Source organism: Netta rufina (assembly GCF_964035555.1).
Source record: "Netta rufina genome assembly, chromosome: 22".
In the NCBI taxonomy this organism is placed as follows: Eukaryota; Metazoa; Chordata; class Aves; order Anseriformes; family Anatidae; genus Netta; species Netta rufina.
Window position 1 is genome coordinate 2,267,306 of NC_140146.1, and position 22,413 is coordinate 2,289,718.

Below are 22,413 nucleotides of genomic sequence, written 5' to 3' on the forward strand. Positions count from 1 at the left end.
AGGAGAGAAAGAGCAGGGGCCGGGCAGGCATCACTTTAAAAGCCAGTGAGAGGAAAGGTGAGGACCAGAGACAAAAGGCTGGAGGAAATGAGAAAGGCCAAAGCTCAAATCGAAGCAGGGAGATGCCAGAGTCAAAGGAAGAGAAAGGAACAGCAGGAAGCAGAGGGAGCAAAAGGAGGAAAAATGATGCAGAGGAGCCCTGCATGGGCTGGGGGTCAGGGGGCTGGTCACTTTTTCCCCTTCCTCCCTGCATTTGCACCCCAAAATATCCTCCCAGCCCCGGTTTGAAGGTGCAAGTGGCAGAAGCTGGTGGAGGGCTCGGTGTGAATTATGCATGAGCCCCGCTAATCACGCACTGATTAAAACGGGGATGTGTTAATAATACCTCGGCCTGCTGCCTCAGCGCAGGGGGACGTGTTGGCACCCGAGGGGTGAGGGAGACATGGCGGGGACAGACGAAGGGACAAAACCCATTGCTGGTTTGGCGTTCACTTTTGGGGGACACGCCACCAGGTGAGAAACGGGTAAACGGGCAGCGCACGGGAGCACCGAGCGGTGGTCATAGACTCACAATTGCTTGAGATGTGGCGTAAAACCAGCTGGTGAGGACGTGGAGGGCTGGCAGCGCTGCAGGACCTGCTGAAATCTCCATCGCCCCAAGACTTCGGAGCACATCGGCGCTGGCGGCCGCCCACACCCTGCGTTCGCACGGCCGGGGTGAAACCTGCCTCCTCCCTTGCAGCCATTCAGTAATTGAAAGCTCTGAGCATGTTACAATGTGCTGCTTTTATTAATGTGTCACTCCTGATTTAAAAGGACATTTCACTTATCTCTCCCTTCCCCCTCCCTTTTTTTTTTTTTTTTTTTAACTGGATGTCGCAAGAATTCCCACTGCTCGCTATCAAAAATACTCTTTTTTTTTTTTTTTTTTTCCTCAGGGATGCGATCTAATCAGAGGGCTGCATCTCCATAGGTCAGAATCTAATCAGAGGGTGGCATGGCACATCGTTGGCTCTGAAATATGTCTTATTTTAAAAGAGCAAAGGGGAAGGAGAGGAGCTTCGGGATCGGGAGCTGCTCGCAGGTGGTGGCAGACGCCGATAGCGCGGCAGCCGGTGGAGTTCTAGGGCCGGGCTCCTGTCCATGCACAAACGGGGTGCTCAGCCCTGCTGACAGCGGTCTCATATTCAGCAGTGCCCAACACTGCTCTTCTTCCATGCCAATAAAAAAAAATCCCAAATAGGGACCAATGTGGGGCTTCTGCACTGTTTCCACATGGGGTGGGTTCAGCCCCCGCTGCTGGGGAGGGAATGGAGAGGCACTGGTGGGGTTTTGCATTGAAGCCTGGCAACATCAAGGGTATGGATAGCGTGCAGTCCTTCCGTTTTCAGGAACAAAAAGGGAAATTTTGGACCAGAAAGGAAGAGTAGACCAATGGCTTTAGCCTATTTGTCTTTTTCCGTGTTCTCCTCCTCCCCCTGCTCTTCCAGCTGAAGAACAAACTTCCCAAATAGGAAGAGCATCTTGCACAGCTCAATTTTAGTCTGAAATCGGGTGGTGTTAGGCTGCGGGAACCCCTCTGAACCAAGGTGGCTGCTGCCTCGGGACCCTCCTGTGCCCTCAGTACTGCGACTCTCCCAGCAGAGACCTGGAAGAGGAAGGGCCAATTTTCTTTGCTTAAAGTTGCACTTGAGCAGGTGATGGGGGGAAATCCCGCAGCTGGAGCTGGGATGGTGCCTGCTGTCTTTGCAGCCTGATGAGAGCATCTCCTGCCCTAAATGGCATTCTGGGGAGCAAAAAATCAGAGCAGAATCCATCCAGCTAATAGTTGGCCTGAGCATGGGAAAACAAGTGAAGAGATGGGCTTTAGACTGCAAAAAGCCTTTTTTCAGCATTTCTGTGCTCTAATGAAGTGTTGGCTGTGATGTCTTAGAAAGTTTGATTATCACCTAGGGAGAAAATTCTTGCTAGGGCATTGCTGGGGAGCACCATCCCCGAGATCCTGCAAGTGCCCGCTGTGAAGCACTTGGCTTTATTCTGTGTTTTTTTACCCCCACTTTTGGAAATTCCACAATTCTCAAGTCAAAAATGTGTTGGGAGGGTGCCAACAGTGCCACTCTGCAGTCCCCCACCCTTGGAAAGCAAGGGGAAGGGGAGACGAGCACCAAGATTCACAAGCATCACCGCCGATGACAAGTACCCTTTTAAGAAACCCAATTAGCAGCAAACTGCAATATGCCAGGATGGCAAAGACCCATCTTGGTATCTTTTTTTCCTGCCAGCAAAAGGTACGGGGAGAGGGGTGGTGAGCAAGCCGAAATCAAAGCTGGCATCAGCATCACAGCTCCGGTGTCTTGCCAAGAAGGGGCCGGGACATTACATAGGAGATTTCTGTGGGGACACACATCAAATGCATCAAACCAGCAGGTTTTGGATGGGTCCATCTGTATTTCTGCTTTTTTCTTTTTTTTTTTCTTCAGTGCCTGGCTTTATTTTCCCTGCTCTTTCCCTCTACACATGTACTTAGCATCTGGGGGGCAGACTCCTCTAGGGACTGAACATCTGCTTCTCCTTGCTCGCCTCCCTCACACTTGTGCTCTTCCCTTCCTTCTTTTCACCATCTTCCTTCTGGTGGGCTTTCACTCTGAATTCGGCATCTGCTGCTTTTTAAGCATTCAGGGTCCCGGCCCCCACAACACCAGTGCAAGAAATCAGGAGGCTGCAAAGAAACCAGAGCTTTGGTGTTGCAAAGTGCAAACGAATCCCACGGCGATGCGCTGTTATTTTTGAGGTGCAGATATCCTCCCAGCAGTGCCAAGCCTGAATTACCTGTGCTGATGCTTGCACGTTGGGCACTTTTTTGGATGCTGTTGGTCCAACCCTGAAGGAGCAACCCTGTGATGGCTGCGTTTGGATTTGGGGTTTGGAAATCGGTTTTGAGCAAGGGGAGAGGTGAGAGCTGAGTGGCTGTAGCCTGGCTGACCTCTCCAAGCAGCGCTTCGGCAGCACATGGAGGGTGACAACAAAAAAAATAGAAACCAATTCAGACTTTTGGAGCCGTTTGGGGGTGTGTCTGCAGGGGGAGCAGACCCCAATGCAGGGATTTGGGTGGGGATGCTCTGGCTTTGCAGCACCATGCACAGGAGCAGGGCTGCAGGCGATGCAAAGCAGCAGCTTTTGGCTCTGCCGCTCTGCAGTGCATTTTCTCCCCTGTGCCTCAGTTTACCCCCTGAAAAAACAGGCAGAGCAAGGCCACGGGGATCGCCTTCAAGCACCAGAGCCAAGCTGGGATTTCTGCGTTTTTATGACATGCAGGCACTGGGCAAAATGAAGCCTTAACTCTGTCTTTGTCACCTGTCACTTAACTCCACTGCCGCCAGCTTGATTTGATGGCCCAGTTGATCCACACAGGGGGGCAGGAGGGAGCCACAATCCAGCCCAGAGGCTCCCCACATTTGTTGACACTCAGGCAGAGCTTTTCCAGGCATGGAGCATAGCCAAGGCGTGGGTCCGTCCCTGATTTCATTTTGGAGCTGCACGGGGAGGATGCGCCCTGCTTTGTCCCAATCCCCCCGCTGCTTTTGTGCCTGTTGCTCTTTTTGCAAATATCAAAAGTGAAGCGTGGAAGGCAGGGATGCGCCTGCAGAGACCTTGTGTGACCCTTCCACATCCCTCCTCCTCTTCCCTCTCCTCCTCCTCTCCCGTCTCTGCCATCCACGGCTGTCTCTTGCAATGGATGTGGTGCATGTAATTCAGCAGGAGCGTGTGCTGTGCTGGCAGCCACGGCAGCAGAAAGGAATTAATCCCTGCTTTTGCTTGCTAAAATAAACCCCGGCCAGGCGAAGAGCCGGTCTGGATCATCGTGAGAGCTGGTTCTGAATGACTGTGGCTTTCTGCGGTGGTTTGGGTTATGTCCAGCAAAGGGGGGGAGGCTTCAGGTGGTGGTTGCAAAAGTGCAGATTCAAAACAAGCCTTGCTTTTGGTGGTGGGAGGCAGCTCGCCACCCGCAGAGCCCAAATCATCCATCGATGGCCAAGAGCATCTGATGGGATGCTTCTCCTCCCTGATTCATGCGAAATTACAGAAGCAGGCCTTGCTCTGCACTATTTCAGGGCTGGAAACAGCCCCTGATGCAGCCATCATCTCCTGTGCACACACTGCGCGTGCTCAAAGCAATCCCCACCACCACCAGAAAGCCCCCATTTCTCCCAAATTTCCACGCAACCGCCTGGTTGCAGCAGCCAGGCTCCAGCACTGCTTTTGCATGTCGGGGGCTGGAAAAGCAATGCAAAGAGGGCTTTGGTTTTGTGTTGTTTTTTTTTTTTTTTGGTTGTGCCAGGCCATATCACAGGCAGGTGTGTGTGCCGTGTAAAACCTCCAGTAAGTTGTTTTACAAATGGCACAAGCCTCCAGGTGCTGGCCGGTGCAGTGAGGTGATAAAATCGCTGGTCCCTGTTTCAGGCATCCTCTGCCAAGGAGTTTCGGTTCCTGCACCACATCCTGCACCGCTCATGGTGATTTCCAAACCTGCTCCTTGTTTTCCCACCTGATACGAGCAGCTGTTCGAAAAAATAAAATTAAATAAAAGGATTTTTGCAGTGGATTAGAGGCAGTTTCAGGATGCCCTGGTTGGAGACTATGTCAAATGATGCTAAATGAAGGCTCGGATCCACAGGGCTGTCAATCTGGCGTTTTCCAGCGGCTGGAGGAAGTACAGGACAATAAAAATTAAATGTAGTCGCCTGCCCTCCTGACCCCGGCTGCTTCACACTCCTGCAATAGGTTTGCAGCAAATGGAGGGGAAGAAGCAAGATGGGGAAAGGGAATGGGGAGAAACCTGGCAGATGGAGCCATCTGTGCCAGCAAGCCATTCTCAGGGCTTGCACGGGGTCAGAGCTTTGTGCACGGGTCAGTGCCAGCCTCCAGGTCCGGGCTGGCTTCAGGCACGTGTGGGCAGGTTGGGCTGTGGTGCAGAGCCGGGGAGAAAAGTGGCAAAAGGGTAGTCCCTTGTGTTTTGGTGCCATAAGCTGGTAAATAAGGTCGGGAAGGTTTTTTTTTCCAGCTGGTACCTGTTTTGGTGCATTGGGAGCAGCCAAAATGCCTCGCTGCAAGGGGCAAGGTGCCACGCAGGCAGGCTCACACACGAGGATGGAAGCAACGTCTGCTCCTCATCGCAGAGCTGTTCCTGCCCCAATACCACTTGAGCAAAGCTCTTTAACCCTTTGCTGTGTCCTTTCCCAGCAGCTCACGTCCTTTTTTTCTCCCTTTTAATCTCTTCCAGCCTACCTGACGGTCAGCATTGAGCCTCTGCCACCCGTGGTGGTGGGAGACGCCGTGACGCTGAAATGCAACTTCAAGACGGACGGGAAGATGCGGGAGATCGTCTGGTACCGGGTAAGCGGCGCCTGTCCCCTGCCCTTGGGGACAGGGACATGAAGCCAGCCGGCTGCTTCCCTCCTGCGTGACATAAGGTCAAGGCTGGATGACGGAGAGAAACCCAGCCAGCGTCTCTCTCGATGATGGGAATATCGATTCTGCTGCCGCCCCGCTGTCCTTGCACAAAAGCCAACGAGGCGGGCGGCTGGGCTCTGAAAAGCCAGGAGGGGAGGTGGAAAATGGCTTTGCAATCATCCCGAGGCTTTTTGGTGTGTTTCCTGGGTGGGCTCGGTGCTTGCTGGCTCAGTTCGGTGCCTGGGGTTGCTGCAGAGGGGCCGTGGTTGGGTTTCAGAGCTGGGGCTCGGATCAGCTCCACCGAGCAAAAAGGATTTTCAAGCTGAGGTGAAAATTCTGCACAATCAGGGGCGGTTTTCACACTGGGTGGGAAATGGTGCAAAATTGAGGGCGTTTGGTGCTCAGGGAATAGTCCTGGGCTTTTCCGTGCTGAGCCTCTCCATAAAGCTTTTCCCTTTCCTATCTCTGCCTGCTGTCCCTAAAACACCCACCCAGGGAGGATGCTGGTCTGTGGGTCTGTAGCATCAGCTTTTATATGGGGAGGGGGAATTTGGGCGCTGTAGTTTCCCCCTGCATCAGCATTACCCCATCTGCACCAAGCCTGCAGAAGCCTCCAATACAAAGGTCCAGGGCAATATTTTTGGCTTCCTCCGAGAGAATTGCAGGATACCAACCAACAGCAAGGAAAAAAAAAAAAATAAAGTGGGTTGAGCAGAGAAAAGTTAGAAGTTTTGCAGGAGATGAAGACTCAGCTCTTTGGTTTGCTCACAGAGGAGGCAAAGAAGCAGCTAATGGGGCTGGTGGTTTCGGATGAAAGGGCCGTCCTTCACTGCAGGATGTTTTTTCTTGTTCCTACCGTGTTGTTTCTGCTCCCCAAATGATGAGTTTCTGTGCCTTAAAGCTCTTCTTCACAGCCAGCGAGGTTTATAAATAGGGAATGTTGCCTCTGTACTGATGTATATTCAGTTGCCTGCGCACGGTGTGCGTGTTTCCATTGAGTCCTGGCTGCTGTTTGCTATAAATACATGTGTTTAGGAGTGTAGGGTGCATAATTGGAAAAAATATTGAATTACAAAGCAAAAACCGTCCCATCCCCCAAAATGCAACTTTCATCTCCCCCTCGTTTTGGGGAGGAAGAGGCTTTTTTGCATAGTGCCATCTCCACCAGGTTTTTGCTTCCCTTTTCCACTCGGTAATATTGGATTAACCCACTTTCTCGCGAGCTGGGGCTGGATTTGCCTAATCCCCCTGCGCGGAGGCACGCTCGAGCCCTCAGCGAGGGGATGACGTGCTGGAGCAGCCAAGCAAACTGTGCTTGGGGAAGCCACGGAGAGAGTGGGAGGGAAAAAAATAACCCAGCTTTTATTTTTATCTCTGCAAATCCCCCTTTCTTCCAGGTTTTTTGCCTTCCTTGCCTATTTTCCCTCATTTCCCAGGGCGCTTGCTGCATTCAGAAAGTTGTGTTTTGTGTTTGTTTTTTTTTTTACAGGAACATCTTCGAATTTACCAAATTTCTGTTTCTTGTACTAAAGGGCATGACACCAGGGCACATCACTTCTCCCTGTCCTGTAGCCAGAGCCTCAATGGGCATCACAATATGGGGGTAACAGCCCTGGACCCCCCGGCTGTTTTGGGGACACTGGGCATCGTGGCTGCCTGCTGCACCACCACTGCTTTGCAGCAGCAGCTCACCCCCCTCCTGATTTTGATGCTTTTTCCCCTTTCTCCCCTGTTTTGTCTCACAGACGTCTGCAGCTGCCCTAATCCCCATCCCTAATCTCCCTGTGCAGGAAGGTGACGGATGGTGATGGGCAAGCTGGGCTGGAGGTGCTGGGGCTGTGGAGTTATATTTACACCATTTGTAAATCATCCTGACAGTGCTTTTGTGCGTGGCACCGGAGCAGTCATGCAGGGCAGCGCCGAGACTCGTGGGGGCTCTGGTTTGCCTCGTTTTATTTTAAAGGAAGCAGAAAGAGCTCGTCGACTTTAAGATGCACAGCTTCTCCAGAGGTGTACGTGGCATGCATGGGGGGTGAGGCAAAAGCGGGGAGTGCAGTGGCAAACTCAGTGGCAGCACTGGGGTGTGTGCATAGCCCTTGGGGGGGCATGCAGAAGGGGGTTTGTCCCTCACCACAAGCTGCTACTCTGGGTTGATTGAAATGCAGAAGGCTGGAGGAGAACATATGGACTGTGGCACCTGGGATGAGCAAAGGACACAGCATGCAGGGGAAGGAGCATGGACCCAGGCAGCTTCTCTATGGAAAAACAGGAACATGTGCTGTCTGCAGAGGTGTTAATTAATATCCAAACTCCCCCCCTGTGTCCTCCACGGTGAATTTATCTCCAGAGGATGTGATTTGCCTGAGGACATGTGCAAACATGGGTTTGAACTCCTGGCTGTAGTCTTGCACGTTAGGCGAGTGCCCAAAACCTTCGCAGGAGCCGAGGGTAGTGGCATCCTTGCAAACGAGCTTGTAATGAGTGCGGGAAGACACAGAGCTGTCAAGCTGTTAGCTGGCTCCAATCGCAGCTGTCTCGGGGGTCGCTCTCAAGACCTGATTAGTATGGTCACTGCCACGCTGCAGCAAGTGATGGGGAGGGAGAAAATTACTTTTTGCAGCAGTGCAGAGCTCTTAAAAAAAAATACACACAAAAAGGAGAGGGAGGGAAGTCCTCCGGGTCTGTGCTGGCTCTGCATGGGCATCTGTCAGCGCTGGGAAGCTGCTGAGCCTGTGCACACAGCTCGGGGCTTGGAGGAGAAGGTGGCAATTGCAGAAAGGGCTTGGGCAGGTTTTTGGTGGCCCGGGCTGTGGACACAGTTTTTTTTTCTGGGAACATGCAGCATCCAACACGGGGGCAGCGGGGAGCCCTCAGGTCCAGTGCCAGTGGCTCTCCCTCACATCATTAGTTTGGTGCTCAGGCTAATTAGCAAGAAGGAGAATAACAGGGAGCCAGGGACCGGCTTTGTGGTGCCCCTGCGCAGGCTTTGATCTCCAGAGCACCCATGGTGCACAGCTGTAGCACCCGTCGTGCACAGGCATTGTTCCTCATGGCACACATCACAGACAGGCATTGCTCTCCGTAGCACCCACGGTGCACAGGTACTGCTCTCCTGGTGCACCCATGGTGTATGGGCATTGCTGCCTGTAGCACCTGTGGTGCACAGACATTAATCCCCATAGCACCCCTGGTGCACAAGCCTTGCTCCCCGCAGCACCCATGCACAGATATTTATATCCATAGCACCCACCAGCAGGTGAAGGGGCTGTGCGCTGTGACCCCATATCCCCCATCCCACCCTCGGGCCATTCTCCCCACCCTTAGGGACACCACCTCTTGCTTGTATCCCTTGCAGGGATTGCAAAGTGTTTTCCTCCACTGAGGGGCTCGTTGGGCTGGCCCTTACACCTCAAATGCTGTGCAGCTGCAACTGGCAAACCCCAGGTGCGAGGCAGGTGGTGGCCGATGCCTTCCAGATGTTGGCGGTGCTGCCTGATCGATGGTGACAACACGTGGTCCCCGCAGGGGCTTCCGCTGCCACTGCCCATTAGGAGCAGTGACATGTTGCAGCCCTGCGCCGGCGTCTCCTGGTGGCAGCGTTAAAGTCACAAAAGGCTCCAGGGGAGGGTGACGGCAGGGTGAGGGATGCTGCGGGGAAAGCCTGCAGCAAAAAGACTGCAAATCTGGGGGTGCTGTGCCCAAAGGAGCCGGGCTGGGGACACAAACCATCCACCAGCACCTCTTGCTCCTGCGAAGCATCTCCAACTTCTTGCTGGCCAAAATGAAGCACAGTTTCCAAATTTTCCAGACGAACTGAGTTCCTGGCAGGTTGCATCTCCGATTTATAAGCCCGCTCCCATTTCAGGGTGAGCCGCTGGTTTTACAGCTGCAGAGAAATGCTCTGAAATACAAGCATGGCACTGATGTAGAGATCTTGGGGCAGTAACTGAGCGAGGGCTGACTCGTGCCATTCATCTCCATGCTGGCTGGGTCGTCTCCGCTGCCCGGAGATGATCATTTAAATGTCAGCATGGGTAACTATTTTAATTCCTCAAGCTCAGGCAAAGAGAGAAGGTCGCACGCAGCAGCATGGTGTATTGAGAGCCACGTCTGCGCTCTCAGTTATCACTCTGGCTTCGGGGAGCACCCCCACGCCTCCCAGAATTGCACGCACTCCTTCCACAGCTGGGGCCATGCACATCCAAGTGCACGTGTGGTTGAGCGGTGCTGGAGAGGCTACCAGCACCCGTGCTCCCTTTTGGATGCATGGGAGAGGGGCAGTGGAGGTGAGTCGCAGTGCTCATTGTGGGATCAAACTGTCCAGGTTTGGGCAAAAAAAACTCAGCCACTCGGCTTTTTTGCCCCTGGTGGTGCTCTAAGCAAAAAAGCAAGGTGGAACTGAGGGGTGAGAGCTTGCCATGCTTGAGTGGTGCCCTGGGTACAAGCAGCACCTCCTATCCTTTTGCAACCCATCTTGTCCTCCAGAAGAGCTGCCTCCGTCCCCTCGGTCCCCCATCCATCACTCCCGCGTGCTTATCTAGCACCCCGACGAGCGGCTCCGGCAATATTAATGGTGCAAGTGTGTTTTGGGGGCAGCAAACAGCTGGGTCACCGGAGAGGTGAGAGCAAAAGGGGGAGAAGCAGGAGGGCCTGCATCCGCACCAGCGGGAAGGAGCAGGAGGTTAATGTCTCCCTGCACAGTGGCAATCGCTGGGTTTTTGTCAGGAATAAGATTTTTGCTGGGGTTTATAAATAATGCAGCAGGCAGCCTGCAGCATCAGGCTGAGCTCGGCTCCAGTGCCATAAATGCACCTTTTCCTCTCCCTTCACCCCTTTTCCTTCTGCAGTGATGCTTGCAGGGGGCACTTGGTGTTGGGGCATGCAATCTGGGGCAATCACCATCCAAAGCTGCCAAGTTACCATCCTTTTTCTCCCCAGCGAGAAGCCGGGTTGCTGCCGAACCCCCGGTAAATTCACCATCAACTTTCTGTGTAGCTCCTCTCTCAAAAAAACCCTGACCCTGGGGCGCAGATAAAAGGCTGTAAGTAGGTCTAATCCCTGGAGAGAGACTGTTTTGTGTGCGCCTTTTCAGAGGAGCCTGTTAGCTGCCTGTAATCCCTTGGGACCTGCCGGGCTGCAGCGCCTTCCCTCACTGGGCATCCTCAAGGGACCGGGTGGGGGAGGCATGGGGAGTGCCTCCAGCCACGCTCCTCTGGCCCCCTCCTTGGGTCTCTCTGGGTGCTTTCATGCAGCGCTTTGGCTCCTCTGCCTTTGCCCACGTCTGGCCAGCTGTTCTGCTGGGAGGAGGAATGCACGCCTCTTGCAAAGCCTGGGATTGCAAACTTCTCCGCAGCACACAGGTACCGCCACTGCCACAGCGGGCTTTGCAAAGAGATTTTTGCAAAACCAGGAGCTGAAACCAAACCCTGGCACTCAGCGTCCCTCCTAGGGCAGTAACTGCACTTGAAAGCAGCACAAAGGGAGAAAAATGCAATTTAAACACATGGAGTGTGGCATCCCGGCTGGTCCTGTGCCGTGCCACTATTGCATCTTACAGAAATAACCCCAGAAAACCCTCCCAGGTCTCACACCAAGAGCTATGGCACTTCTAGATGCAGCAGCAACAACATGTTTTCTCCTCCTTTGCCTGAACCTCCCCAAACCCAGCCCAGGGCGTATATAAAAGTCGGGGGGAATAGGATCTGTCCTTGAAAACTTCCCCTCATCTCCCAACGGACAGAGATTTACGGCTCTGATAATTCTTCGCACGGCTCTTTATCCCATGTCCGTGCGAGTGTGTATTTTCTTTGTAATAAAAGCCTCAGTCTTGGCAAATAAATCTTAGGAGACAGTTTTACTGACAGCTTTTTTTCCCTCCTCTGTGCAATAAAAAAAGGGGAAGAAAAGATAAAATCTGGAGTGAAAGTTGAGTTTCTCCAAGCAGGGAGGAAAGTGCTGGGCAGGAGAGCCAAAAAATGCTCCTCTGCGGCTCTGTCACTCACTTCCCTTCTTCTGGGCCCAACACCAGTTTTGCTTCAAAAAGGACAATTTTTATCACCCTCCAATGTACTGATCTGAGCTGTTTCAGCTCCCCAAATCACCATCACCAATCTGCGTTGCTTTCTCCTGCTTTTTTCCTCTTTTCTCTTTTCTTTTTCCTCTTTTCTCACAGTGGCCGGGGAGGCAAGGGGTGGGGAGGAATAAGTCAGAAGGCATTTCAGGGCTCGTGGAAGAGATGAATCCGCTCCAGTCCCCAAGAAAAGCCTTTTTCCAGTTAGAAATGTCAACCTGCAGTGGGTTTACTTGACAAGGTTTTGGTAGCAGTGGGCCATAGGGGTAAGAAGAATCCAGAAGCTGCCCCATGTAGGTAAGGGGCCTGCTGCTGGCCAGGTCTAAGCCAATAAGTGATGTTGTTTGTGCCTCTGTGAGAGCAGATTTAAGGAAGGGGAAAAAAAAAAAACTGCTGGAACAGCAGCTGGGAGAGAGGGAGGAGTGAGAAACATCCTTGCAGCCACCAAGGTTGGTGAAGAAGGAGGGCAGGAGAGATGCTCCAGGCTCTGGAGCTGAAGTTCCCCAGCGGCCCGTGGAGAGGCCCCTGGTGGAGCAGGCTGTCCCCCTGCACCCATGGGTCCCCCGTGGAGCAGATCTCCACACTGCAGCCCCCCTGTGGGTGGAGGAGCCCCCGGTGGAGCAGGTGGCTGTGGCCTGGAGGAGGCCGCGGCCTGTGGAGAGCCCCGCAGGAGCAGGCCCCGGGCTGGAGCTGCAGCCATGGAGAGGAGCCCACGGGGAGCAGGGGGTGTAGGGGGAGCTGCTGCCTGTGGGCAGCCTACGCAGGATCAGTTTGGGAAGGACGGCATCCCGTGGGAGGGACCCCACAAGGAGCAGGGCAGAGAGGGACCATGGAGGAGCAGCAGGTGATGAAGTGTTCTGCACTGACTGCAGCACACATTCCCCCATTCCCCTGCGCTGCTCAAGAGGAGGAGATGGAAGAGGGTGGATGGGGAGAAGGTGTTTCTGGTTTCTTTCCTTCATTTCTCACTTCTCTAGCTTGCTAGTAATAGGCAATAAATTTTACTAATCTCCCTACTCTGAGTCTGTTTTGCCTGTTACAATAATTGTTGAGCGATATTCCTGTCCTTATCTCAACCCTTGAGCTCTTTGCATTGTATTTTCTCCCCCTTCCCTTTGAGGAGGAGGAGTGAAAGAGCGACTGAGGTGGAGCTCAGCTGAGTAAAACCACCACCACACAACCCCAGGGAATGGCTGGAGCTGGTGATCCGATATCTGCCCCTGGTGCAGCAATAACCAGGCAGAAACGCAAGGTTTTTGCTTTCTCTCACAGTTGGATTTTTATTTGCAGGTCACCGATGGCGGCACCATCAAGCAGAAGATCTTCACCTTCGATGCCATGTTTTCCACCAATTTCTCGCACATGGAGAATTACAGGAAGAGAGAGGATCTGGTCTACCAGTCCACGGTGCGGTAAGTTGTCCTGATGCTGATGCCCTGCTCTAATGTCACCTCCTTCAATGTGCCAGCTGCTTTTTAAAGCCTTTCCTTTTTTTTTTTTTTTTTTTTAGAAATTTTACCACAGTTTGGGGTGGTTGAGGGTATTAAATCAATACTCATCCTCTTTGGCCTTCCATGGGGATTTGTTGGCCTTGGTTGCTGTAATCAAGGGGTTTTGCTAATGAGAATAATTGCATGCACTGAGAAATCACCTCTATTTTTGCTGTGTTTGCTGCATTGCAATTGCTACAAATAAATTATCATATTTTAATGCACTGTCACCAAATATCCAGGGTCTGTCCCCACAGTCTGCCTGTCCCTGGGGGAAAAAGACAACATTGGTGGAGAGTTCCAGAGGTGGAAATGAGCAGAGAAAATCTGGGCTGGAAAAAAAAACAATATATATATATAGCAGGCAGCATGAAAGCTCGTCTGCATTTCTTCCAAGTATGAAATCACTTGCAGGAGTGTCAGCTTTATTACTAATTACACACTTGCTTTATTGCTGGTGTTATAAAAACAAAACTGGAGCTTGAAAAAAGTGTCAGGGGGAGACTTAATTTAAGCCAAAAAGGCTGGGGCGAAGTATTTATTTTCACATTTTTTTGTTTTTGTTTCCTTTTTAAATTAGAATTTGCTAATCGTATTTCAATGCTCGTTTTTCCCAGCGCCGGGTAATAAAGTTCCTGTGTATGATGGGGAAAATACAGTTGTTTCCTCGAGGCAACACAGTGGTTCGTGCCTGCAAACGTCCACAATATGGTTTGGAAAGGGCTTGACATGGTTCATCCCTTGGATGAGCATGCATGCCCAGCTGTGTGCAAGAATTATATTGGTTTTGATTTTTTCAATTTGAATTTTTTTCCTGATTTTTTTTTTTTTTTTCTGTTACATTTGGAACTGTGTTTTGTCATAAGTAGGAGTAAGTGCACTAGATGGCTGCATGGGAATAAATGTGAATGTAGAGTGGAAAGTAAGCAGGAAAGAAGGGCTGGAGATGAGGTGCTCAGAGGAGGCTCAGGAGATACTCAGAGGATGCTCAGGAGCTGCTCAAAGGATGCTCAGGAGATGCACAGGAGTTGCTCGGAGGGATGCTGAGGAAATGCTCAGAGGATGCTCAGGAGGTTCAGAGGATGATGCTCTGAGGTTGCTCGGGGGGATGTTCAAGGTGCTAAAGATGCAAGGAGGTTGCTCAGGGGATGTGGAGGAGATGCTCAGGGATGCTCAACAGGCTCGGAGGATGCTTAGAGGATGTCCAGGAGATGCTCAGAGCATGCTCAGGGGATGCTCCACTCCTCAAGTTTTGCTTCCCCACGTAGCATGGGCTGTGCTGAGCCGCTCAGTTGGTTGTTGTGCAAATTTCTGACATGACTAATTACTGTTGGAGGATGTTTCAGAGGCTTCGCTAATGGATTACATATTCCCAAATTTGACAACCTTGTTTTCCTGCTGTAAAACCAGCATTTCTGCCCAGCTCTGGATTTAACCACTGCTGTCCTGCAGGGCAGGGAGTTAAACCAGAGCAAAACATCCGCACACACAGAGCAAGACCCCGACCATGTGCATCCCATGAGCTGTCCCACGGGGGTGAGGATGTGCTGAAGTCACCTGCTTCTGGCCACATCGCACCTAACAGCCTGCTGTCTTTTTGGCTCAGAAACCTCCTTTTTTTTTCTTTTTTTTTTTTTTTTTCCCTCTCTCTCTCTCCACATACTGTAGAACTAATAGAATTTCTGAGCAGAAAATTTTGCTGCCCTAGGACCGAGCACTTAAAAGCATCGGTAATTGTTGGTGCAGCGCTTGCGAATTGTCCGAATTACCGTGCAGCCCAGGATGTTTGCACTGAAAGTATTTGCACTTGGTTGCCTTTTTCAGAGGAAAACAGCAACATGGCTCATGCCCAGGGGGAAAGGAGCTGTTCCTCAGAGGGTATGAAAAGAGCCCATTTTCTGAATCATTGGCTTGATGCTTTTCGGGAGGGTCAATCCCTGCCTCTTTCTGCTTTAGTGGCTGCTTCAGCAGCCTGTGAAGTTGATTTTTGAGTGTGTTTAGTGGCATTTCAGTGGTTTTTGGTAGCCTCCATATGACTCCCTTTGCAGAGGGGTTGGTACCATGCAGGGGTGAGAGCTGGGGGGGATTTGCAGGGCCTTATTGGAAATTAAGAGGAAATCTCCCTGGGGGATAAACAAGCCTCCTATTTGGGGTCTCCCTGCTGATGGGGAAAGCAGGGACTCAGTGATGTTTCCCAGGAGCAAATGGCAAAAAAGACATATGTAAAAACCCCAAAAAATCAGTTCAGGATTGAGAGAGGACATGTGTCTTAAGGCTGTGGCTCTGCCACCAGCGTGGCATCCCTGCTTACCTACCAGCAGGCATCTGCACGGCTTCCCAGCCTGGCTGCACGATGCAATGGGGCAGCCCTGGAGCTTTGTAGGGCTGGAGCCCTTCTCTCTTGGACCACAGCTGCAGAAACCTCACCGTGACCCAATCAGGACCGTTTTGCACCCAAATCCCCTTGCAACCTTGAAGGGCTCATCCACTGCAGCGAGAAGCAGACGCTGTGACGGGGCAGCCCAGCTGCAGCCTCTCCATCTCAGCAGAGCCCAAAATCACCCCGACCGCTTCTCCCTTTCCTCTTCCCCGCTAACAAAGCGCGCGTGCGTGGGTAATTAGAGGCTGCAACAGATGGCGGAGGCTTAGTTGAGAGCGACGCGTCCATTAAAAGGCGCTGCCAAGCGACTGCTCGCGTCGGCGGGGCTTGTTTGCGCTAGCAGGGCTTTCGCACGGCGAGGAGGCGTGGGAAGCCAGCCAGGGGCTTTCGGCAAGGAGCCACCGAATTTTGCTTGCCGCCGTGTTTCCCCCTTAGCTGGGGAAGCCCCGCAAGGTGCACACCTGAGTGCTGAGGGAAATCCTTTTTTAGGGATAGAAAATATTTTTTTATTTTTTCCTTTTTTTTTTTTTTTTTTGGAAAGCTGGGGGCAGCCAGATGATGTTTTGGCATGGCTATGACTCTGGGAGGATGCTTGGTGGCTATATCCTAATTTCCGTGGCTGGGCAGCTCCTTTGCAGTCGGCTGGAGCATTTCCACCTCAACTGCATTCCCACATCTCTTCCTCTCCTGTGTTTTTCTTTAAATACGTATAAAAATCTAGATACCATATAGATCAAAGCATGCCCTGCACAGGAACACGTTTGCTCAGAGTTTGTGCTTTTGATACTTTTTATTCGCCGTTCTTTTCTACAGCTGGAAGGGGGGTCCGTAGGATCCGAGCCTTTAACGTCGGCGTTTCACGGGCGTTTAATGTCCGCAGTTCGCAGGTTTTTGCTCTCAGCGGTGCCTTTACCTCCTGTGTGCTTCTCCTTTCACGAATGCCATTACTTACCCTCCTGAGGAGCTGTCAGTGCCGGTAAACTCCAGCTGCTAAACCGCATTACACAGCTCGCTCCTGAAGCCTTTGCAGTTATTAATAGTTTATTGATCCGCGGCTCATTGCTGCTGAAAAGCAACACCCTTAGCGGGATGCTCCCTCCTGCCATGGACGGGGTCAGCCGGGGTGGAGGCTGGCAGTGAGTCCCCTCTCTCCTCCCCAGCCTGCCCGAGGTTCGCATTTCGGACAACGGCCCCTACGAGTGTCACGTGGGGATTTATGACCGAGCCACGCGGGAGAAAGTGGTCCTGGCATCTGGTAACATATTCCTCAACGTGATGGGTGAGTGCAGCTCTGCTGCTGCTGCTGCTGCTGCGAGGGTGGTGGTGATGTGATGATGATGGCGAGGATCATAGAAACACAGAATCATTAAGGTTGGAAGCCACCTCCAAGATCACCTGGTCCAACCATCCCCCTACCACTGTATCACCCACTAAATCATGTCCCTAAACACCACATCCAACCTTTCCTTGAACACCCCCAGAAACGGTGACTCCACCACCTCCCTGGGCAGCCCATTCCATGATGATGCTGTGATGGCGATGACGGTGTGGTGGTGATGACGATGTGATAGTGGAGACCATGTGTCCATGATGGCAATGTGATGGTGATGATGATAAGTGATGATGATGATGATAAGTATGTGGGCGAGTGAGCACCCAGCTGCCAACAGGAGGATGGAGGGGAACCATTGCAAGGTCTATGACCGATCCTGAAACCATCACCAAGGCATTTTAGTGATGGAGCAAGGGGCGACCTCCAGCTGACAGCTTCCCAGTTTACAACCCCAGGGATTTTCGGGGGGCTGGGGGGTGATGTTGGGGCTGGGGGGGGGCACTGTGCTCACGCCCCAGCTCTGCATCCCTGACGCAGCTCCGCCGACGTCCATCTCGGTGATCGCCGCCGACACGCCAGCGCCCTTCAGCCGCTACCAGGCGCAGAACTTCACCTTGGTGTGCGTGGTGTCCGGCGGCAAGCCCGCCCCGCTGGTGAGCCCATCATCTTTATTTTAAATATATATCTTTTACATATATATATAACAGATGTAATAGATCTGGAGGCAAAGCAGGGCACCTACCTGCCTGTTCGCCCCATTGCATCCTTCTGCAGAGCCCTGGGTTCCAACCCCATGCGCTGCTGCCCAAGGGACAAGGGGCTGGCGGTGTCCCCGTGCGCTCACCATCCCTTTTGTCCCCTCCTCAGGTGTACTTCAAGCGCGATGGGGAGCCCATCGAGGCCACCCCGCTGCCAGAGCCGCCGGCCGCAGCGGGGAGCTGGGCACCACGCAACCTCCTGCATCGTGACCTGGATGACACCAAGGTGCCCAAATCGCTGGCAGCGGCCGACGGGGATGCGGGGGGTGGGCAGCCCCCCAACACCGCCGAGCCCCCCCGGGGGCTGGCAGCTGAGCGGGGCCCCGCCACTGAAGCCATCCCCGAAACCGTGGTGAGCCGGGAGTTCCCGCGCTGGGTGCACGTGGCGGAGCCCATCTACTATTTCCGCCACACTCATGCGCCCGTGAGCGACGGCACGGTGGAGGCACGGGCCACCCTCACCTGGACCCTCAACCCCCAAATCGACAACGAGGCGCTCTTCAGCTGCGAGGTGAAGCACCCGGCGCTCTCCATGCCCATGCAGTCAGAGGTGACGCTCGGTAAGGGCAGTGGCCGTGTTTGGAGGGGGGTCTCTTGGCTTTTTTTTGGGGGGCAGGCAGGGTGATTTATTGCAATTTTGCTTTTTTTTCTCTTTTTTAATTTTTTTTTTTTCGTTTACAGCCTTTTTTTTTGCATTGGGCATTTTTGCTTTTTGCATTTATTGCTTTCCTCCACTTAGTCAGTTTTGCATTTCTTGCATTTTATATTTGTGTGTGTTTTTTTTGGACTTTTTGCTTTTTTTACATTTCTTGCTCGCTAACTGGGAGCCCTCCCACCACCTCCTCACCTTCATTAATGACCCCAGACTGCATGTAACCATTCAGAAATATATTAAAACTCCTGCACTGGGCATCATCCTGCCCTGCACACAAGTCCAGGACTGGCTTCAGCCCCTGCAGCTCCAATACCTGTAATGGCAAAGCTCACCCCACACTGGTCAGGATCAGTTCCTCACCCCTTAAGATGCCTCCAGCCTGTGTGTCCCATCACCTCCATCAATGCAGAGGTTTTGGGACTGACACAGCAGGTCTCCCATTAACCCCTTCATCATATATAAATAGTATGGTAAATATATATGTATGTGTATATCCCTAATATGAGCTGGCCACCCAAAAAAGGCAATATGGAGGTGATGCTGTGCAATACAGAGGGTGGGGACTGGCGGACTGGTCTCTGCCCAACACCGAAGTCATCAAGGTGAGCCCTGGATTTAGGCACAGGTACAGCCATGAGCCCCTTCCCCAGCCCCAAGGCTGGCATGGGGAGAGGAGGGGGTTCCCCTCTTTGTAGGGCTGTGCTTGGCATTTCATGCCCTTGGAGCTTTGTGACTGTCTCCCCAAAACTACCTCATCCTGGGGGCACTTCCCTGAGGTGCCCACCTCTAGACCCCTTGCATCAAACCAGCCCACCCCTGTTTTGGCTGGGAAGTACATCCTTGGCCATCAATGCAGCCATCTATCAAGCCTGCTGGCCCGGTCATTTGGCCAGCCTGCAGTCTGTCCATCCAGCATCCAGCCTTCAGCCTCCTCGCACCCCCTGCCATTCAGCAAACCCTCGTTAACCCCAGCCGAGGGCTGACGCCCCTTTTCTCCCTGTCCCTTTTTGTTGCAGTCGCTCCCAAGGGCCCGAAGATCACCATGACCCCAACGAGAGCCCGCGTTGGAGACACCGTTCGCATCTTGGTGCAGGGCTTCCAGGTCAGTGTCCCCACGCAGTGATGCCGTCCCCCATCCCCATGGGGTCACGGGGTCCCTGCATCCACACCAGCGCTTCAAGGGTGCGCTATGGCCACCAAGCTGGGACAGGGGTGGCCTTGGCTCAAGGGTCACGGTCCCCACGCTGGTGTCCCCTGCGTGTAGAACGAAGTCTTCCCCGAGCCCCTCTTCACGTGGACCCGTGTGGGGAGCCGACTCCTGGACGGCAGCGCCGAACACGCCGGGAAGGAGCTGGTGCTGGAGCGGGTACCGGCCGAGCTCAACGGCTCCATGTACCGCTGCACCGCGCAGAACCCCCTGGGCTCCACCGACACCCACACCCGCCTCATCGTCTTCGGTATGGCACCACTGCATCAACCCCTCCCTGCATGCCCACACCCTCCCAGTCCCTCCTAACACACCTCTCTGCTGCTTCTCTCCATTAGAAAACCCAAATATCCCCCGTGGAACAGAGGACTCCAACGGTGAGTGGTGGCCAGAGGAGGTGGAACCCAAAACCAAGAGGTGCTGGCCCTGTCCCACTTAGAAGCCGAATATCAATTTGTGGCTCTGTAAACTCTCTTTCCCTTTTTCTCCCCCTGCCTAGGTTCAGTTACCGGCCACCGCAGCTTCAGACTAGTTTTGGCGCTCACCCTAACAGTGATCCTGGAGCTAACGTGAAGCTTCACTCGCCTCTTCCTCCTCCTCTTCCTCTGTACGGCTCCACCCGGCATTTACACCTCTGTCAATCGGTTATCTCTCTCTCTCCTATGTTATTTACAGTCTCGGTCTCTTTCTGTCTGTGTCTTGGCTTTCTCAGACAATTTAATTAAAAGGAAAAAAAAATCTGCCCTGGTAGAAGGCTGCGCTGAATGTTTTGCCTCCTGTAGGGTAGAGGCTGGGAACTTGGCGAGCGTCCAGGGACTGCCTGGGGTACCCAGAACCTTACCTTGGGGCACCCAGGACCTCACCTTGGGGTGCCCAGGACCATCTTGGGGCTCCCAGGACCTTTTCTTGGGGCTCCCAGGACCTTGCATTGGGGTACCCAGGACCACCTTGGGGTACCCAGGGACTGTGCAAGGTCTGATCGGTGGGGGGGAACACGCAAAGCTTTCTGGTGCAACAAATGCAAGGGCCCAGTTTCCCTTGGAAAAGCAGCAGGGAACATCTCTCTCCCACATTTACACCATCCCCAGTGCACAGCCTGGCTGGCAGAAAGGAGGGTCCTGAGCCTACCGCATTACTGACGCACTGAGCTGCTCCAGGTCTCAGCTCCAGGGTGAGTCCCAAAAAGCCAGCCCCGTGCTCCACACCACCCTCCCAACACCAAACCAGCACCACGCAGGCGTTCGCTGCCCTGCGTTTTCCTCCGGGAACCATTAATCCTAGAGGATTAGCCAGCAGCCATGCGGTGCTTCAGCTTTCCAAAGCCCTGTACTAGTGCTAAGCATTATTACTATTATTACTATTATGATTAATTATTATTAAGCAGATTCACTTCCTACCACTCACTGTTGCCAGCGATTTCCAAACCTCCAAGGAGCTGAATAAACACACAGTGGCTCAGGAGTTTCTTCTGATGCGCAAAATCACCCAGCATTGTAATTTGGGCTGGAAGCAACACAGGGACAGGCTCGCTCCAGAGCCCCCGGCTGGCTGGGATTTAGAAGGATTAGTGACTCCACTTCCATCCTGAAGCAAGGGAATCTGAGCATCCGAATCCTTTCGGGTGAGGAGGGGTGCCGGCTGCCTTGATCCCCAGCCCTCCAAAACAGCTGTCCCACTGCGACACGGGACACAGCCCCAAAGGCTTTTGCTGCTCTAAACATGTCCTCTCCCTAGGTGAGATGGGAGCCTTTATATTTTTGGAAAATCTTCGTTATTATTTGCTTTTACTCCCTCACGGTGGACCAGGCAGCAGAGCCCCAGCAGAGCGGATGTTCCTCACCAGGCCGGAGATGCACCAACCCCATTTGTGCTCCAGGGCCCGCATCCAAAAGTGATTAAACACCCATTATGCCTGCTCTCTATGAAAACGGGGATTTACAGACACCCAAACCTCTGTTTAAATGCAAATGTGGCATTTTAGCTTGGAACCATGGACATGATGAGCATTAGGGAGGCATCACGCCCTCCACAGCACCATCTCAGGAGTAATGTGACCTCTGGGAAAGGACCGATGAACTGGGGGGCTCGGCATCCCGCATCCCAAATCCACCCCTCCATCTGGGACTCTGCTCTTCCCCTGGTGATGCTGACACAACTGTGGCAGAATATCTAGCACCATGCAGAAAAGGATGGAGGTTTGGACCCTCTCATCACCAGGACAGCCCAAGCGATGACGGGGGATACACATGAGCCTCTCATTTGGGGCAGAGGTGCCGCCTGCTTTCACGATACCCCACCGAGCACAGGAGCAGCTCTCTCTTGGTCCAGACTCAACAGCTAGATGAGCAGAGACGATGGACACAGAGTGGTGTCACCCCACCAGAGAACCCCCCCGTGCCATGTGGACACACAGCCTGGACCCTGCTGTCACCTCCTGCCCCCTCTGATCCTTCACCTGCTGCCTTCCTGCGGGGAATTACGGAGACAATCAATTAAATCCCTGTCCCGTCCCACCCCCCTCGCCCCCCACCACACCCCCAGTTCTTTGAGGACCTGGCAGTGAATAATGCAGGAGGCTGCAGGGATATGGAGCTGCTCTGCTTGGTTCATTATTGATGAGAGATGACAGATCCTCCGCTGACAATCTGCCTAAGAGATATGATTAGCTTGTAAAAAATTAATCGCACTTCTTAGGGATGACGCGAGCTGAAAACCCCAAGGAACGGCGTTATCGATGTTCCCTAATTTCAGGGGACTTTGAAAAGGTTTTAGCAAAATTTGGAGGCAGCAATTACATTCAATTAGAATCACAAGTGCCAAGACATCACCGCCGCTCGCAATGACCGTGTCCCCTGCTCCAGTGCAATCCCTGCACAGTGCTCGGCCTTTCCAAGCCCCATAAAAACCCGCTGGCGATCAGAAAAAAAATCCACAGCCTTCCCAACACCCCTCCATGCCCAAGGCTGGGCTTTTGGCAGTGCAGTCCTACATCTCAGGGGTGTGCATCCAATTCTGGGAAGCCCCCAGCCTTTGGGGATATTGGATGGGGACACAAGGGCAGGGATACAC

The 22,413-nt window shown here is 53.0% G+C and overlaps 1 protein-coding gene across 1 annotated transcript in view; it reads left to right on the top strand.

Moving 5' to 3' along the window:
* IGSF21 (immunoglobin superfamily member 21) overlaps positions 1 to 19,917 on the top strand; it is a gene marked incomplete at its 3' end in the record, with an annotated part of 37,431 nt that extends 17,514 nt beyond the window's left edge. Inside the window, exons 2-10 of the mRNA XM_084300403.1 lie at positions 5,282 to 5,394; positions 12,812 to 12,933; positions 16,552 to 16,670; positions 17,262 to 17,377; positions 17,592 to 18,042; positions 19,154 to 19,239; positions 19,402 to 19,594; positions 19,683 to 19,721; positions 19,844 to 19,917. Of these exons, the coding sequence (XP_084156529.1) occupies positions 5,282 to 5,394; positions 12,812 to 12,933; positions 16,552 to 16,670; positions 17,262 to 17,377; positions 17,592 to 18,042; positions 19,154 to 19,239; positions 19,402 to 19,594; positions 19,683 to 19,721; positions 19,844 to 19,917 (1,313 nt within the window). The remainder of the gene's footprint in view (positions 1 to 5,281; positions 5,395 to 12,811; positions 12,934 to 16,551; positions 16,671 to 17,261; positions 17,378 to 17,591; positions 18,043 to 19,153; positions 19,240 to 19,401; positions 19,595 to 19,682; positions 19,722 to 19,843) is intronic.
* Between the last annotated feature and the right edge of the window lie 2,496 nt (positions 19,918 to 22,413).